Genomic DNA, 18,315 nt, shown 5'->3' on the forward strand with positions numbered 1-18,315 from the left:
TGAAATGATTGGTATTGTATTTTCCACAGAAGTAGCTCTACACATAAATTACTAAAATATGATCTCTGGCTCCTGGGTGGCTTAGTTGGTTGAGCGACTGCCTTCAGCTCAGGTCATGAACCTGGAGTCCCGGGATGGAGTCCCACATCGGGCTCTCTGCTCAGCAGGGGGTCTGCTTCTCCCTCTGCCCTTCTTCCTCTCATGTTCACTCTCTCTCATTCTCTCTTTCTCAAATAAATAAAAAAATCTTTAAAAAATGTGATCTCAATGTAGTACTCTCAAGACTACCTGAGAATTAATGAATTCATACTTAAATTCACCACTAATTTCATATGACATTTAAAAAAAAAAAGCATACGACACTGGCATAGCACAAACACATTTATTTACTAACCAAAGGGATGATCCTAATTAAATCAACACTTTGAAATAGTTGCATGTAAAATGTTTGTGATAAAGATAACTAACACAGTAATGGAAAAAAAAAAAAAAGCAGTATGGAGATTTGCTCATTGAACTGAGCTTGTTCATCCTCACAGCTAATTCCTATCCAAAATGATGATGGAATTTTTACTCTACTTTTTCATAGACCCGAGTACAGGTGACATTGTTCATGACGCATTCCTAGAAGAAAGAACGATATTAAAGAATTAGGTCAGTCTTGCGTCATAGAGCAATGGTAGTTAAATACAAGGATCGACACTCTACAAAACTTTGTAATTTACTTCATAGATGGAGAAACTGAATTTTAGAATTCCTGAGTTTGAAAAGCTAGAACCTATTATTTTGCTTATGACATGTGTATGCTTTACTACAAACTAAAGTATTGATCTGCAAAGTCTAAAGTATTCATATGATCTTGGCAAATGTTATTCCTTATTTTAAAGAAGTGGAAAGATATATGCCCAGGAGGGGAGTTTGATGGCTTGCCCAAGATTTTACTGTAACGCCACAGTGAGCATAGACTAAACCCAGCTCCAGGTACATCCTCTGCTGTCATCTTATGTCTTCTACTCCCACAAAGGGCTCTCTTAGGTAATTAGTGATTACCTTGTTATTTTGCAATTTTTTCCTACCCAAACCTAGTTTTCATGTTCATGATCACTATTGAACAGTTATATGAACTTTGAATGCAAACAAGAAGCCTAATAAGACACAAGAATTTTGGCACTTACCACCACTAATTTCCCATTTTCCAATTTTCTTGTGATTGTGCTTTCCTTCCCATCCCATTCCTGATGTTGAACCAATGCGCCATCTGTGAAGTTGCAGACCGTCTGCAAAAATACACTTTTTAATCTTTCAAAGTATGTTATCAGAGAGATGCTCATAACTTCCTTAATCGACACTTTTTCATCTTTTTCTTTCTGGGCCCATTTCATTAAGCCATACCAATATTATTAATAATATAGTTTATGCTTTTCAATTCTAGACCCCTGTAAGAGACACTTATTCTCTCTCATATTCCTTAAACTATTTTTCCAAAATTGACTAAGATATGAAGCTTGTACTTTCACTAATTGGTCAAACTCAATTCATAAAATACTTTAACTTTTTCATTAAGTTTTGTCTCTAAACAGTAAGACTATTATTAATACAATCTATCATTCAATAAATCTCTCTGATTTTGTTGAATGATGACTGACCTGAGTTTTCCTGCCATCAGCTGTAGTTTCTTCAAACTTCTCTCCCAGGTTACATGAAAACTGGGTTGTTTTCAAAGTGCTCTCAGTTTTTATGGTGAGGTGTTTGCCATCAGAAGAGATGATACAATCTGGTTTGGCCACTGCACCGATTTTTCGCAGAGCCATTCCCACTCCTGTAGAATGTTTTTTCAGGTTAAATAACAGGAAGACCAAGGCTTTGGTTTACATAATAAATGCAGTAATTTAATTGCAGTTACTGTATGGTACATATTTCCACTTATTCACTTCTCAATAACAAGTGTAAACACATATCCAGCGTTTACCACAATGTGCCAGCACTTAACACATATGAATTATTGGAAGTCTTGCAACAACTGTGTGAGAGGTGGAGAGTACTGTCTCCATTTTACAAGATGAGAAAATGAGGCACTGAAGTAACTTACCCAAGCTCATTCAGCTAGGAAATGAAGGAGCTGGAACCAACAGAGCAGGCCGTTTGGCTCCAAATCTTAAGCTCTTGGCTACCATGGTATACTGGCCTTCAGAAAGTTAGGGAAGAAATCTGGACTTCCAAAATGGATTTACTCAATTCTGCCAAGCACTGCATTATATGACTCTAGCACACAGTCTGACATATCCAAAGCTCTTGATAAATATCTGATTAATAGCTACACAAGGTCCAAATCCATTCTGTTCAGAGAACATGGTATTTTAAGAGTTAACGGCACAATCGTGATGCAGATAAATTGGGGAAATTTTATCCTCAAAAACAGTAAGCATTTCAGAGCTGTGTAACTCACTTACTATATTGATATCATATTTAATTTATAATCTATTTGTCCCTAATGTTAACATTTATAAGGAAACTTAGATCTAGGCCAAATCCTGGTTTCACAGAGGAGACACTAAATCTAAGCTGAGTAACTAGCTTGATAATAAAAACTCAGCTAGGCTTGCAATGTCCCCTGGGTGCCTTCTCTTTTGCTAGTGTGGGGACTGGTGCCTCGTGTTGTTAGATGAGTCATTATTAATTCTCACTTTGGACAAATATAGGGCTCTGCTCTTCCCACACCTTGATTGCTCTCTAATGAGTTGAGTCCGGACAACTTTCATGATTCTAGAACCCTGGAAACAAACCACCCAATGAGCACATTCATTTTCAAAGGGCAGAGAAACAGCATTCTTTATTTGGTCCTCACAAAAGTGAACATACACTGACAATTATTGCCTATGAGTGCAATAATTGGCTTCTTCCAGAGTTACCTTGCTCTAGACTTATAGTGCAAAAAAGAAAAAGATTGACTTCTACTGTTACTCAGAGAATCATAAATACGCTCAAGATTCACCACAGAAACAGCCTTCACCTGTCATTGTCTTGGATAAAGGCCAATGAAGGTGGGTTTCTGAAGTGCCACAGGGACTAGGTTTCTGCAGAGGGTCTTTGTAGTAAAGTCTGCCCCAGAAAGCAGTCATGCTAACATTTGTGGATGGGCAGCTTCTAAAGCACCCTCAGGGTTCCAGCAGTTGTCTTAGGGCTGGAAGCCCCTTTTCTGAGAAGATCCATGCTATAGTCCTCCATCCCACTTCCTAGTGGCCTGTGACAAAGGTCCACTTTTGTTTGCTAATCCACCCAATGGGTCAACCAGCATACAATCGCTGTCACTGGCTTAGAAAAGGACAGTAACAGAGAATCAAGTACTATTTTGAGAGAGTGAACTGGAATCTTCCTACAGAGACTCATATTGCCTTGAAAGGCTTTAAGGGGGGTGGGGGGGAACGACCTCCTGCAGGGCCACACCCATCTTGCACAGGGCTGGAAAGCAGCCTCTGGAGGGCTCCGCAGTTTCTGACGGCTGCTTTCCAATAAACCCACTCCCCGCCTCTACGCCCCCCCCCACCCTGCAGGCACAGAGGGCAGGGCAGCAGCGCGTCGCCCTTCGTGGGCACAGGGGGACCCGCCGGATGCCCTTGGCACCGCGGCGCTCAGGGCTCAGGGCTGGCAGTGCCAGACGGTCGGCGCCGGCTGCGCCACGCCTCGGAGCGCCGCTCTGCCGCCGGGAGGCGAGGATAACCCGACGCTCCGCCGGGGGCCGCTCCAAACCAAAGGGCCCGGGCTCACACGGTGAGGGCGGGCAGAGCGCCTGCGGGTTGGGGCAGAGGCGGCCGAGCCGCAGAACGAGGGCCGAAGCTGTCGCCCCATTCGGACCTTCGGAAGGGTTTCTGCGGGAAACCGCGCCCTGTGGAGAAGAGGGGACCCGTGCGCCATCCAGGAACAAAAGCTGAGGCAAGGCGGGAGCAAGGTGGGAAAGAGGGAGTGGGTGCGGCCACGATGGGGCGAGTGGGAGTGGCAGGATGGCGGGACGGCGGGACTGCAGGACGGCGGCACGAGGAGGGAAGACGAGCAGTGGGAAAAGAAAAAGAGGGAGAGTTACGGGGGCTGTCTGACGGGGTCGAAAGAAGTGAAGCTTGGGGCGGAAGAGGAGCGCGCTAAAGGACAGGAAGCAGTGCGGGTGGCTGCCGCGTGGGCTGGGGGAAAGTGGAAGAAGCTGCGGGGCCCCGGAGACCGAACAGCTCAGAATCCGCAGGCGGGCGGCAGGCGCACGCTGCTCTGCCGGCTGCTTGCCCACGTGCTGGTGTGGGGATGGGAGATGGATGGGGGTACAGGGGTTTGGGGCAGACAGCCGGGCATGCCCCGCCGCGGAGCTCGGCACGCTGAAGGGGACCCAGGAACAGACACACACTCGCCACGTTACAGGCGCCGCCTGGCCGGGAGCCTCACCTACTTCCTTCATGTATTCGTCAAAGCCTTTGCTCTCCACTAAGCGCCATCTTCCTACCAGCTGCTGAATGGTGGCCATGGTGGGCGCGGGCGGGCGGGCCGAGCGAGCAGAGCAGAGCAGGGCGTTGAGAGCTTGGCTTGCGACCTGCGGGCTCGCGTGGCTGCTTTATAAAAGCGGCGCGCGCCGGGGCGGCTCCGAGAGGCCAATGAGAGACGCGTCGCACCCGGCCCCCCCGTCCCGCCCCTCCCGGCAGGCCCCCAGAGCCTCTCTCCCCGGGTCTCGAGGCGCTAACCCGTTCCACCTGCCGGGGGACGGAGGAAGGTTGGGGGCTCCCCCCACGCTTCCTGCAAGCGGGGACTCGCCCGGCGCGCCCCATGCCGCCCCGGACGCCAGCGCCTGCACGTTCCAGCGCCTCCGCGAAGCAGGGAGGCCGGAGGGGCGGGTGAGGAGTCCCGCCCCACCTCTCCAGCGTCCCACCGTTTTACCTCCTGGCCGCCACTCTCTTTCCCTCGAAATACCCGCGATGAATCCACTAGCCCTTCTAGGGCTTGGGGGCAGGACTTGATTTATCTGTGGTGGTTTGGCTGATTGAAGGATAAACTTATTCGCCTCCCTCATCCCCGCTCCTGGTCAGTGGACCCTTCCTGAGAGAAACTGTTCTCCCCACCTTCAGGACACCCCCACCTCTCCCCACAACTCCCTCCTCCACCCCTGCCCAGTTAGGGCCTCAGGGCCAGCCTATACCTGGTTTGAGTACAGTGTAGGCAGTTTCTGAACTAAAACCCCTTAAGTTTCAGTTTAAGTGACCGCCGTTGCTATTAAATGTACCCATCAAGAATGTGTTATTCGTTTATGTTCCTAGCTGCGTGAGCCGTTCATAGTTTCTTCTCAGATTCCCAAGTATTAGGACTCCAGAGCTTTCCTCTTTGCCTTTAATGATAATGATAGCCTCTGTTTGTTGTGTAGAGTATTATACTTTTCAAAGTGTACTTGTCACGGTATCTTACCAGGTGATCCTAGGTCCCTGCGGGAGTGAGTTGGGACGAGGTGAAAAAGTTGCCACACAGAGAGGCCAGCTGCCTGGATGGAGAGGAGCTCCATTTATTGTGCTAGGTGCCCTGCTTCCTGTGCACTTTCTATCCATTAACTCTGAGCTCCACTAAATTTTTGCTAGTGTTGTCCCCATTTTCTGAAAGAGGATACGAGGCAGAGAACGTTTGCAAAGTGGTAGAACCAGAATTCCTGTCCAGTCCTCACTTCAGAGCTTGTGAAACAGGACCACACCTGGTTGCCTCTAGCGCACTGCACTCAAGGGGCTAAGAGTGGAGGCTACAGTCTCCTGAACCATACCAGACATGGGTTCATGTTCTCTCCTCTACAAACTGGAATCTGGGGTTGGTTGGTCATTTCCCATCATACCTCGGGACATTTATTCCCCTGCACTGAATCTTTTTTTTTATTTCAAATTCCTGCCCTAATTTTAAGGTCACTCCAGGTTTTTTGGGGTTTTTTGTTTTTTTCTTGTGGTACCATTTTAATACCAAGGGACTTGGACCATGTAGATGTGCCATTAAGAGCCCGGATGTCCCACACTTGAGGCTCTACTGCTGAGAAAATACTCAAGTTCTGAAGGCAGCTAAGTATGTCATTTGCTCAGTGATGCAAGTGCTGGCTTCTATACACTTAGGACAGGCCTAAGTGAGGCAGCTCCTCCTGTGTGCTTGGACTTGCATACTTAATATGCTAATTCAACATGCTTGTTCATATGGAACATGGTAATGATAGCCAGGACTCTGGACTGGAATGCTAATTTTTTTATTTTTATTTTTATTTTTTTAAAAGATTTTATTTATTTATTTGACAGAGATACAAGTAGGCAGAGAGGCAGGCAGAGAGAGGAGGAAGCAGGCTCCCCACTGAGCAGAGAACCCGATGCGGGGCTCGATCCCAGGATCCTGAGATCATGACCTGAGCGGAAGGCAGAGGCATCAACCCACTGAGCCACCCAGGTGCCCCTGGAATGCTAATTTTTAGATGATCATAACCACCATGTCACAGAAATATCAAAAGGAAAATGACACTATGGTACTAAATACATAAGAACTTAGGAAATAGTACTTAAGAATAGTTAACTAAAAGTTAACTTTTAAACACACTCTTTGATGTAATGAATGAAAATAATCCTTTTGTGGTTAACACACACCAATGAACAACAGAAAGATATAGGCCAAAATATGTGCTAGAGTCTGTCCTAGAACAAAGAAGAAGGGCATGGTGATGGCTTTGCTACTGTGGGCAATACACTTCATCCCTGGTTCTCTGGTACTTCTCACCTGTAAGATATATAGATATGGAAAGAGATTGGAGTAGATTTTTCCTAATGCCCCTCAAGGCCTGAATTCGGATTCCCTGCCTTTCTTAAAAATAATGGGAATAGATTTCAAGTTCTGAAAAACAAAGTACTTCCTTAACCCGCTAACTGAAGCTCTGTTCTAGGCTACTTAACTTGAACCCAATACGAAATTTAAAAACCAAAAATGTTTGTAAAAACAAATCTGATTAAAATCTTGTGTGACTTTATGGGTTGGTTGAATATCTCTTTATTACAAAAAGGGAGAATTATTACTTGATTGAGATTAATTATATTATAATACAGGGATGAGGAAAAATCATTTTATTCTAAACCTATCCTCACAAATTTAAATGACTGTGCTCGTCATTAGTTTTAGCAGTAACACAGAGGCAATGTAGGTGTTACATCCTATCTTCCCTTCATGCTGGAGGATAATGACATGTTATTCGAATAGATGAAAATGGTTGAAGATCAAAACTTATCAGTAATTCTCCCCCTCCGTAGCTCTAGAAGACCACCATCTGTAAGACACATGCAATTTTACTTAACATCTCCAGAAACTCAGTTTTCTCATCAATGAAATTAAGAAGAATTACAGCAAATGATTTCTTAGGTCCTTTTGAGCTTATCTCCTGTGCTAATAGTTCATAGCTCTGAAAAGTATACTCAAAATTACTCTATTTCCACCTAGTGGTAAAGCGGAATATTTCTCTTCACTTTCCTTTGATGAATGTTAGTAGTTGGTCCGCTTCATATCCACAAACTCTCACATAAATTTGGCGTGTATGGTGTGATTTTATTTAAAGACAACTTCCTCGTTACAGTTTGTGTAGATAAATGTGTCTTCCGCAAAGTTGACCGTAGTACATAATCATTTCCTAAGGACCTTGAGCATTGGTGGCTGGGAAGTAAGCAGCTAGTAGAGAAAGTTCAATCAATCATTGGAGAGAATACACAAAGCAATCCATGTTGAAACAATGGAGTCTTTTCTTAGTACATGTGCAGATTAAGCAAAAACAGGCGGGGGAGGACAAAGTGAGCACTATAAAGCCATACCTCTCAAAGTTTAGTGTGCAAACAATTACCTGGGGATCTTGTTAAAATGCAGATTCAGTAGTTTCCATAGCAGGCATAAGACCAAGCATTTCTAAGGAACTCCCAGGTGAAGCTAGTGTTGCTGGTTTGGGAACCATGCTTTGAATAGCAAAGTTGTGAAGTAAGAACTTGCATATGGCTTTGACACATCAGGGTGACTTTCGCTTCCCTGCATAAGGATGTCTGATTGTATCCCCATAAAGATGTAAAAAATATATGGAAAAGACAGGAAACTGAACCAACTCACTCCAAAAATTACCTTACTCAACCTTTGGACTACTTTCTAATTAACCTGAGGCAGCTCTCTTTCTGTCTGTTCACCAGAAAGTGTGACGGAAGACTTCAAATGGGGTAAGGAGGGGGGACATTCCGTTATTCTGAAACTAGTTTCTCTCTTAAATTTTATAACCAGGTTTCTTGACCCTGGTTCTTCCACGTCTTGCTCACTCATTCTCTGTACAACCCTTAAAGCCACATCTTCCTTGAGAAAATCCCATTTGGAATCCGCTCCAAAAGAAAATCCTAATAAGTGGATAGAGCACGGATCTGCATCTTGTCAGTAGTGTGTAGCAGCAAAGCTTCCCAGATGAGAAGTCAGGAAGCTACGCAGCTTCTGCCACACCCTGAAGTTTTAAATCCTTCAATGTATCCAGCCACAACAAGCTACCATTCATTAATGGAAGGTTGTTTTCTTCTGGTTTTGGTAATATTATTTCTCATTAAAGCATTTCTAAAAATGGAGTTATTTTATGCATTTTGTCCTTTTACTTCAAACAGTTTGATTCCTCCCCAACATGTCTGCAAATGGATAGCCATTAAAACTTTCTAGTTGCTGGGGCACCTGGGTGGCTCAGTCAGTTAATCGGCTGCCTTTGGCTCAGGTCATGATCTCGGGGTACTGGGATTGAGCCCTGCATTGGGCTCCTTGCTCAACAGGGAGCCTACTTCTCCCTCTCTTCTGTGCTTGCTATCTCATCTCTCTCTTTCAAATAAATCAGTAAAATCTTAAAAAACAAACAAACCAAAAAAACTTTCCCGTTGCCTAAATAATTCATCGTTAGTATGTGCTTGATAAATTAACTAGATGTGAGAATAGAGAGAAAATGAGACATTGCAAAAGTGACAATGAAAGTTATAATTTTAAAATGTTACGATAAAGGTTTTTGACTTTAAATAAGGCAGAGGGTAAAATGGTTCATATCATTATAAGATCAATCCATTTCTCTTGCCTACATAGATCTTCCTACAGTCCAGACTTATATAGTATTCAGTATTACATTTGTCATTAGCTCATGGCAACAGATTGCAGAAATATGTAGCCATTTTATGCCTCATGTGGGTGGTATTCAAAGTGTTCCAGGTCTAAAACAAGATGTAAGGGGGCATCTTGAAATAGAACAGGAAGAGACTTGTCAAGCCGCCCCCAATAAGCACAAAATGTTAGTAAAAACAATGTGCTTACAGACAACCAGATCTGTCTCAAAACAAATCCCCTAGCAACCTCAATTTCCTCAAGCCCACCTCCAACAAAACTGCCTCTCCCAATATACATTATATTGTGTACAAAGTCTGAGGCTACCCCAGCTCCAAGCACACAGACAAATTCATAAAGGGTATTTCTGCCCTTTAGAAATTGCAAAAGCAAAAATCCTCCAAATTTGATTTTTTCCTACTGGAAGAGGCCAAATTCTTTTCTTGCAGATTATACTTTCCCATTTTTCAGTCTCACTTTCCCTGTGATATTTTGTGATTTAAGGTTTCTCCCTCCAGACTCTTAACACCATTTGATCAGTTCTCTTCATTAATATTTGCCCATAAGACTAGATTTTTAAAGTCAAATCTAGAAAATTACAGAGTTGCTTCTTTCTAAGTTGTTTATCCTGATAGGTCAGACTCATCGCTTCCTTTTGTCCGAATGAGCTCTTAAAAGGAATCATCAGAATTTAGTAACCTACCTAAATCTGGCCGAGGACACTTTCTCAATCCTAACCCTCATCCTCTTTACCTCCATGCATTCCTCTAAAGGAGCCAAGAGGCAAGACGGATCCCTTTGCTCATCCACCTACAAATACCATAGGACACCTTTTGTTCACTGTCTCACTTCTGCATTGACCACATTGAAAGATATAAATTCAACAGTGTGTAGTGAAAGGTTTATTTTGCTCCCATGCACGTCCGCATGCTGTCCTACCTCATCTGTTCCTGCATTCCTCCTTCTACAGCAAGAGTTTCTCAATTAAGTGACTCACAAATTAACAAATAATGAGAAACCAAACTGAGTTTCCAGTGAACCACATTCTGCTTTCTGGGTTGGCTAAACACTGTGGCTTCTCTTCATACAGGACTGGAAGGCCAGGTGGGTGTTACCATGGAGGACAACCATGATCTTGGTTTGGGTCTAATTTAGAAGGTGGGATAAAGAATATCTGTGCTACAAATCTCAAATTTTGTCACCTATTTTTCAGCCTCAAAATACATAATTAATCTCTCAGGACAAGGCTGGGGTTCCTAATTGCCTTTCTGCACTGGTAGGCTAGCAGGACTGAGCGCTCTGGTTTTTGCATAGCCAAGACATGCTGTTGTCCTGGTGTCATTATGAATAGCGCTCTTTTACTCCAAGTATCTCCGATTGAATGATGTTGGGTGAAGAGCGGTGAGATTTAATTCTTATCTATCAGGCGGTTCCAAAGCCTAAATTGCAAGTACAGCATTATCATGGCACTCTAATATCATCTAATGAAAAAGACTGACGTTTACTCTACAAGAGGGAAGAGGTGCTATAGGGCCATAGTCAGTCTGTCCCTACTCTCATGGCGTTATGCAAATATGTCATATGTGGACTACTCTGCTTACCCACAAATGAAGGGCCAGCGGAGCTGTCGACACAAGACCGATTGCTTTGATTCAAGTCAGGCTGCAATTTTAGATCACCTAATAATTATGTGGAAGGACTTTTAGCCTTGGTCTTCAAGGAGTTTGTTAACCTAAGCTTATACCAGCTAAGGAACTTCTTCCCTCCCCCCCCCCCCATTTAACCAACACTTATTAAAAAGGCTGTTTTAGTTCAGCACATTCTGGAAATTCTCAGGTATTAAATGTCTCTGAAAATGTCAGAAAAACTCATTTTATCTTTATAATGTTCAGTGAATTTTCCAGGAAGATTCCACACAGTCTTTTGGGTGGGGAGGGGATACATAGTCGGACTGCTTTCAGTTGTATCCTGGAAACTCTAGAGTTTTGTTTGTTTGTCTCAACAGGTCATCTCTTTGGCAGGAACTAGGTGGGTGTACAAAATGGATACATCCTGTTTAAAACGAATGTGCCAAATGCCACAAAGCCACCATCTAATCGGCAGATTAGAAAGATCTTGTCTGAGAAATACTGGGTTAGAGACCATGATGCAACCCACATCGCTACCCAGCTCGCCCTGTGTTTTCAAGTGAGTTCCTCCCCATAAACTTGGGAATAAACTGACACTTGGCTGTCCCCAAGGTTGTGGCTCATGCTGAGATACACACTTGCAAAATAAAATCTGCCAGTGTACAAGTCAAAACAGGGATTCTGCACCACCCTGGCCGGATGAGTAAGGACCAGAAGATGCTGCTGTGCCCCCCTTTCTCATGTCATTGATATGGTCTTTGGAGAGAAGAGGCTCAGAGCAAAGCTTAATGATTTTACCACACGTGCTCTGATGCCCTTATCTTCGTTAGAAACTATAGGTGGTTCCTGGGGGAGGCATGTGACTCTGTTGGGACAAGTTCAATTGTATTCGTTGCATGGTATAAAATAGTATCACGTCTGCAGCTATGTTATCAATATATCATGTACAGTAGTTAAAACTCTAGTCGGTCCAAAACAAACAAACAACAAACAAACCTGATAGAGGAATCATAATGATTCCCCTTAGAAGCTGCAGACCCAAACCAGTCTTGCAAAGAATGCCTTACACTGAAATATATCCTGAAAGTCTCTTTTCTTCTACTACTCTAGAATAATACCAGCTTCTCGAAACAGGAAAGAATGTCATTTACTAGTGTCCCTTTGAACATTACTTACTATATGAAAGTTATTTATGTCATTTACTATATGAAAAAAAGTGTTGTTTTAGTTGCCTTTCCATTGTATTGTAGTTTTGCATTTTGGTTGGCATAACCATTCCTGGTGTATATTTACCGAAACGAAAGTTTGGTTCCATTATGCAACAGAAGATCATAACTATTTATTATTTCACTTGAAAGCAGGTGGGGGTATAAATCATGATTAAAATAAAAAATCACTTAAGAATTCAACAAACCTTTATTTATCACTTTCCAATAAACATGAACAGTGATACTAAGTCTCGTGAAAAATGTTACCAGGTTTCCCTTTAAGCTTTCCTGAGCTAGTGGCTGCAGCCTCTCATTTCACAGGGCAAGGCTCTAGTTCTTTCTCACACCCTGATCTTTCTCAACCCAAAGCCTTAAGTCCTCAGTGCTCCTAGGGAACCTAGCTAGTTCAAGTCACTAGCACTTACGTATTCAGAAGTAAAACTTGAACTCTGGTGCCCACACCCAAGTTGTATAATTTTTAATTGCACACCTTGGCAGTAATTCCTGGTCAAACCTGATCTTGGCCCAATTGGTTGTCGCTTGAGCATACATATTATTAGCAAATCCTTTAAAGTTATATAGTTTCATTTCTGAATACGCATTTGTGACTTGGACTCAAAACTAAAGAGGAATCTTAAAATCCTAGAGTTTGGAAGTCTTCTACTTCAACTAAAGCCCATTAAGTTTCTCTCAATATAAATAAAACCAGTCTACTTAAATCATTCTGATGATAGAGGCCTCACTTCCTCCCCAAGAAGCCCTTTCTATGTTCTAATAGCTCTGATCAGGAGAAAGCCATAATCTCTATTGGGCTGAAATCTGCTTCCAGTAATTTCTAGCTATTGGTCTTAGCTCGACCCTCTGAAATAACAGAATGTTGGCTCATTTATTCTTCCATAGGTTTATAAGGCCTAGAAATATTTCATGATGACTTTTCATCTGTATACCCAATGTACTATATATAAAAGATCTGAGAGAACTATAAATAGAACTCTATAAAGTATGTATGTATATGTATACTTATATGTATATGTGTGCATATGTGTGTGTGTGTGTGTGTGTGTGTGTGTGTAGAGAGAGAGATAGAGAAAGAGAGGAGAGAAAGAGACATAGAGGGAGAGAAAGGGAGAGAGGGAGAGAGGTATGCGTTTTAGCAAAAATAAGAGTGAAAAAGAAGAATAATTTCATTTTCAATTTTGAATAAGCTTAGAGGCTAGGAAGGACCAAATAATGATTTAAAGTTGTTTAACAGGACTATCATAAAACATTCTGAAAAAGAATCATTTCCACTCAACTTAATTAGAATATTTGTATAATCTAATTGCAATTGGTGCCTGAATGAAGTCTTTCCAGAGTAAGAAATAACATAATCCCAAATAAAAGGTTTACCAAGAATGCCAAATATATTCTATAGTTATTTAAGCATTTAAAAATACTTTATAGGAATAAATACTAAAATGAAAAGTAAGGCAAGAGGATGGGCCTAAAAAATTATTTCTATCAGTCATATTTGGCCTATGAATTGATGAGTACAGTATTGTTAGTATATGGATTTTAAGCAGCTATGGAGAATTTAACACTATAATTAATTATGCAATTGCTTGGCCTCCACTTTTGTGCCTCAGGAAAACCATATATCATGACTATACATGTCATATAAATAGATGGGCACAATTTGCTCACTATCTAAGCTGTAATAGTATAGGTACTTTTAGGCTCTTTAGTTAAACTTCTTCCAAAAAATGTCACGATCTCTGTAGCCTCAATTGTCATTAGTCTTCACTTAAACTGAAAAAAGATTATCTTAAAAAGATTATTTAAGAATTGAGTTACGGGAGCTTCCGTCTCTATCATAACCACCCTTTAATACTTTAAGATATGCCAGGCAAAGGAACACTATCATCTCTCCTAAAATAATCATTTTACTAAGTATTCACCCTAAAGGCACAAGGTTGAAAGAACAGTGGTGTAGGATGTAGGAGACTCTCTTTCTAGAATTTACTCTGCTACAAAATAACTGAATAAACTTAGATTTTTTTTTCACTGTAAAATGAGAAGAGAGTAAATCAAGTTTCAAGGACTTATATATATTAATTGCATATCTTTAGCAATCTAGAAAGAAAGCTGCTTTGACAACAATAAAAAATCCTCATTGTGTCTTTTAATCATTTGTCATCTAATTTAAGGGTATAATATAATGGTTGCAAATTGAAATTTATGCTAGTGACTGTTCTCAGACTTAGACTCCTGAGCAAATTTCATAATATAACCTTTATTCTTACTACCCAGCCCCCTTCTGCCCAGCAAGCTCTTGCTGAAGGGGGTGTTTATAAATAGAGAGATGGAAGAGTTCCTACAGTGGCGGTAACTGCCAGGGAGAAATTTTCAGTGACTGGGATGGCGGAGAAGGGGTGGTTATTCACACATGAGATCCATAGTAACCTCTCTCTGTCTGTCTGTCTGTCTCTCTCTCTCTCTCTCTCTCTCACACACACACATACACATGAGTCAGCTTTAAATATCTACTGAGTGCAAAATAAATTTCAGGTATATTTCACTTTACTACTGAGATGTAAATAAGTTTCAGATCGAACCACTCCAGTCAAATAAGATTTTGTCTACCCTTTCTTTTTTCTTTCTTCCCCAACTCTAGAGCAGTCAGAGTAGCCTCTCATAGGCAGGAGGATAGCTGAGAAGTCACCACCCTTCCGTGATGGAGGTTTTTCAATCTGCAGAGAAGCTGAGGGACAGGAGGCAGCTGCTCTCTGCCTGAACAAGAAGGCGGTCCCTCTTGAAACTTACCAGCCACACCCTTACTGACCTAGGCCTGTGAAAATGTGCACAAGGCACTATCTTTCGTCCCACATTTCCTCCTCCTTCCTTAACCCCACTCTTGTTTTTCTTTTTTATTATCATCCGCAAAGAATTTCTGCTATTTCTTGAAAAAATTGCCAGGGTCTATGCTAAATCTTCTATCTAAACCAATTAAGTCAACTGGATATCACTGGAAGCAAATGGCATGAAGATGGCAGGAGTAGGTTTGAACATGAATACCTCACTTCTAGGTTACTAGGTGTGTTTAGTTTTTATTATTTTTTTTACTTTCACCAGACACTTCCTGATTGCATCATTCTTCACATGACTCCATGGGCTGAAGAAAAGGTAATGAAGAACATTGATGATGTATTGGAAATTAGTGACAATTCATGCAATTAAAAAAAAAAAAAAAGACAAGACATTGGAGATGGACTTTGTAGTTAAAGAAACTTTGGGTACTGGAAATACCACGGAGATTAAGCCTCTCTTAATCTTCCATTTATTATTCAGAGATGACATCTTTTCTTCTTCACCTACTTAAGGTGAATGAGGCAAGGAGAGGAGGTTCTCTGTGAAGGCTACAAGTTTAACCTGCTAGTTCAGTTTCTCTTTACCATCAGCAAGAAGAAAAATCATGGATGCATATACATTACTTACAAATAAATTCAAGAGGGGCACCTGGGTGGCTCGGTGGGTTAAAGCCTCTGCCTTCAGCTCAAGTCATGGTCTCAGGGTCCTGGGATCGAGCCCCGCATTGGGCTCTCTGCTCAGCAGGGAGCCCGCTTCCCTCTCTCTTCCTCTGCCTGCCTCTCTGCCTACTTGTGGTCTCTCTCTGTCAAATAAATAAATAAAAATCTTAAAAAAAATAAAAAATAAATTCAAGAACGTGATTCTCTTTTCTTCTCCACAGCAACTCCAAAGTCTCATTCAGCTTTTCAAAGACAAGCTAAATAATAGACATTTCATTTTGCAAATGTATTTCTCAAATTGTTTCCAGCCCCAGGATCATTTAAGGTAAACGATCATCTCTCTCTCACAAGTTTTCTCTTAACTGAGTAAAAACTAGGTATAGTTTCTAAGACTTTCTGAAATAAGACTGTTAGGATTTATAAAGAACTTTAAACATTTTTTTTTAAGATTTTATTTATTTATTTGACAGAGAGATCACAAGCAGGCAGAGAGGCAGGCAGAGAGAGAGGAGGAAGCAGGCTCCCCGCTGAGCAGAGAGCCCGATGCGGGGCTCGATCCCAGGATTCCGAGATCATGACCCGAGCCGAAGGCAGCGGCCCAACCCACTGAGCCACCCAGGCGCCCCTATAAAGAACTTTAATAGAAGGTTTTGACCTATTTAAAAGGAATGGGTCAGAAGTTTTAGGCGTCTATTGTCAGTTTAATTAACACTGCCTTCTAGAGTAGTGTAGTGCAAAAGTTCTGGTATCTTCAGAACTTTCATTCAAACATTGTGATAAGCATAAGATACATTAGGAAGACCTCAGTGTTCATCTTAGCACAATGTCCAGGCTTAATGCCTCACCCTCTGAATGGGCTTACTTTGACATTGTTCTTTTCAGGCCAATGAATCAACAATTTACTAAGATGATTTTAAAATGGTTACTCATACATGAGATCATCATACTGGTATGCTGCCATATGCTATTAAATTGTCTCGGTTCACAGGATACACTTTCAGTTAGAGTGTGAACAGTTATAACTCAGGAGTAGGTCACAATGACAAGAGACCAAGATGACAGCTTACTTACCTGGGGTAAAATATATAAAATCCTAATACTGCATTTGGACAAGGATGATGCTTCCTCTGGGCTCCCAACCTTATTAACAAACATTAAAAATTAGGACTAAAATGTGAAGTAGTATTCCTCATTCACAGCTGGTAAGATTGTAAATTAGTACAACCACTTTGGAAATTTGTTTGTAATTACCTACTGAAGTCGAACATTTCTACCAAGAGACAAGTGCAAAACTGTTCATGATAGTGATATTTGTAAGAGCCCCCATATGGAAATAACTCAGATTTTCATGAACAGCAGACTGATTTTTTAGGGTGGTATATTCATACAATGGAGCAGCAATCAGTGATGGAAATAAAATTACAGTTACTTGCAACCACTTGGATGACATTTCTTAAATATAATGTTGACTGAAAGAATCTGCATAGATTAAAAACCTGAATATTCTCCTTATAAAAACACTAAAAAATGTGTAAAAATTATCCGTGGTGTTAAAAGTCAAGACAATGGTTTGTTTTAGGAAGGAGAGAAGGAGGAGCCATTGGGAAGGGCATGAGGGGGCTTCAGAGTACTGGCAATGTTTTCTACCTGGAAGACAGTTACATGGGTGAGTTCATGTTGTGGTATTTTATCAACCTGTACACACAGGATTTGTGCACTTGTCCTTATCTAGTGTTAGGCTTTAACTAGGGATGTTTAGTTTTAAAAGGAAGAGATAAGTGTTAGTGGAAATATCTTTGAAATATCTTAAATGTCTCAGGGAAAAAACGATCAATGGGTCAATAAAATTCTACATGTATTATTAATCTTAGCTTATCAAAGAGTCTCTTAAATTATTTTAATTAGTTAGGGGATACCTAACTTGGAGGTTTTCACTCTGTCAATTTTAACCTGTCAGCTGAGTACAGCTAGAGTTGGTTAAAGTTGGCAGTTAAGGAAGTAGATTTTGAGGGGATCACACAATAACTTCTGATCTCCTACATGACAAGGTCACACTAATGACCACAAAGGTGAGGTGTAACTAAGAAATATCCGCAGACTCCTTTTGGAGACAAGTTGTGTGATGTTGAGCAAGTCACTTATTTTCTCTGTTCCCTCATCCTTAAAGAAGAATCATAATATCCATTTAAATGGGAACTAGATTATGTATGTATGTATGTATTTTTAAATAACATGTGTTATTTAGTTAATGGTAACTATTATCATGAATAGAACAAACTTATTTGCTAACAAATTAAATAAACTAAACTGATAAAAAAAAAAAAGTACTTAAGTTCTCAAGGTTTTCATTGCATGTTAAAATGTTCCGGGACGCCTGGGTGGCTCAGTTGGTTAGGCAACTGCCTTCAGCTCAGGTCATGATCCCAGAGTCCTGGGATCGAGCCCTGCGGTGGGCTCCCTGCTCAGCGGTGAGTTTGCTTCTCCTTCTCCAATCTCCCTCTTCCTCTGTGATCTCACTTTCACTCTCTAAATAAATAAGTAAGTAAGTAAATAAATAAATAAATAAATAAAACATTCCGAAAGTACAATCCTGGCCCCAGAAAATAACTGGTCTATCTCAAAATGTCTGGAGCGCTGGAGCGGGTATTCTCTGTGGCTGCAGATACTTTCTTCAGAATCTAAGCTAATGAATGTGCCCCTAAGACTTACTTGGTACTACGGTTTAGCTAGTGTCCCCCGCATGAGGACTTCAGGCCTCCATCGACGACTTTCACTTGAACTTTTATCATAGAATGCTTCTAGGAAAAGGGTAGAATGGAAAAGAAGGTAGGACATGAGCACTGGAAG

General features: G+C 41.5%; 1 protein-coding gene and 2 long non-coding RNA genes across 3 annotated transcripts in view; 1 reads left to right on the forward strand and 2 right to left on the reverse strand.

Annotated features, from left to right (window-relative positions):
- Positions 1–363: 363 nt before the first annotated feature.
- FABP5 (fatty acid binding protein 5) lies at positions 364–4,585 on the reverse strand. Its single transcript, XM_032869121.1, has 4 exons — positions 4,426–4,585; positions 1,647–1,819; positions 1,176–1,277; positions 364–624 (listed from the first exon to the last, which is right to left on the reverse strand). Exons 1-4 carry the CDS (start codon positions 4,502–4,504, stop codon positions 571–573), a joined length of 408 nt encoding a protein of 135 aa, XP_032725012.1. The 5' UTR covers positions 4,505–4,585; the 3' UTR covers positions 364–570.
- A 2,674-nt stretch (positions 4,586–7,259) lies between these two features.
- LOC116874468 overlaps positions 7,260–18,315 on the reverse strand; it is a 109,561-nt gene continuing 98,505 nt past the window's right edge. The window contains exon 3 of the long non-coding RNA XR_004384004.1: positions 7,260–7,300. This is a non-coding gene — a long non-coding RNA (uncharacterized LOC116874468). The remainder of the gene's footprint in view (positions 7,301–18,315) is intronic.
- LOC116874467 overlaps positions 15,666–18,315 on the forward strand; it is a 72,599-nt gene continuing 69,949 nt past the window's right edge. The window contains exons 1-2 of the long non-coding RNA XR_004384003.1: positions 15,666–15,793; positions 17,048–17,134. This is a non-coding gene — a long non-coding RNA (uncharacterized LOC116874467). The remainder of the gene's footprint in view (positions 15,794–17,047; positions 17,135–18,315) is intronic.

This window comes from Lontra canadensis, unplaced genomic scaffold, assembly GCF_010015895.1.
Source record: "Lontra canadensis isolate GAN:19392208 unplaced genomic scaffold, GSC_riverotter_1.0 scaffold37, whole genome shotgun sequence".
Classification (NCBI taxonomy): domain Eukaryota; kingdom Metazoa; phylum Chordata; class Mammalia; order Carnivora; family Mustelidae; genus Lontra; species Lontra canadensis.

Excerpts from the sequence above, each read along its gene's own strand:
- FABP5 (XM_032869121.1), bottom strand. The coding sequence starts at position 4,504 with ATGGCCACCATTCAGCAGCTGGTAGGAAGATGGCGCTTAGTGGAGAGC. Across the intron at positions 1,278-1,646 it reads CTGATGGCAGGAAAACTCAG|ACGGTCTGCAACTTCACAGA; the intron begins GTCAGTCATCAT and ends GTATTTTTGCAG. Across the intron at positions 625-1,175 it reads AAAATGGGAAATTAGTGGTG|GAATGCGTCATGAACAATGT; the intron begins GTAAGTGCCAAA and ends TCTTTCTTCTAG.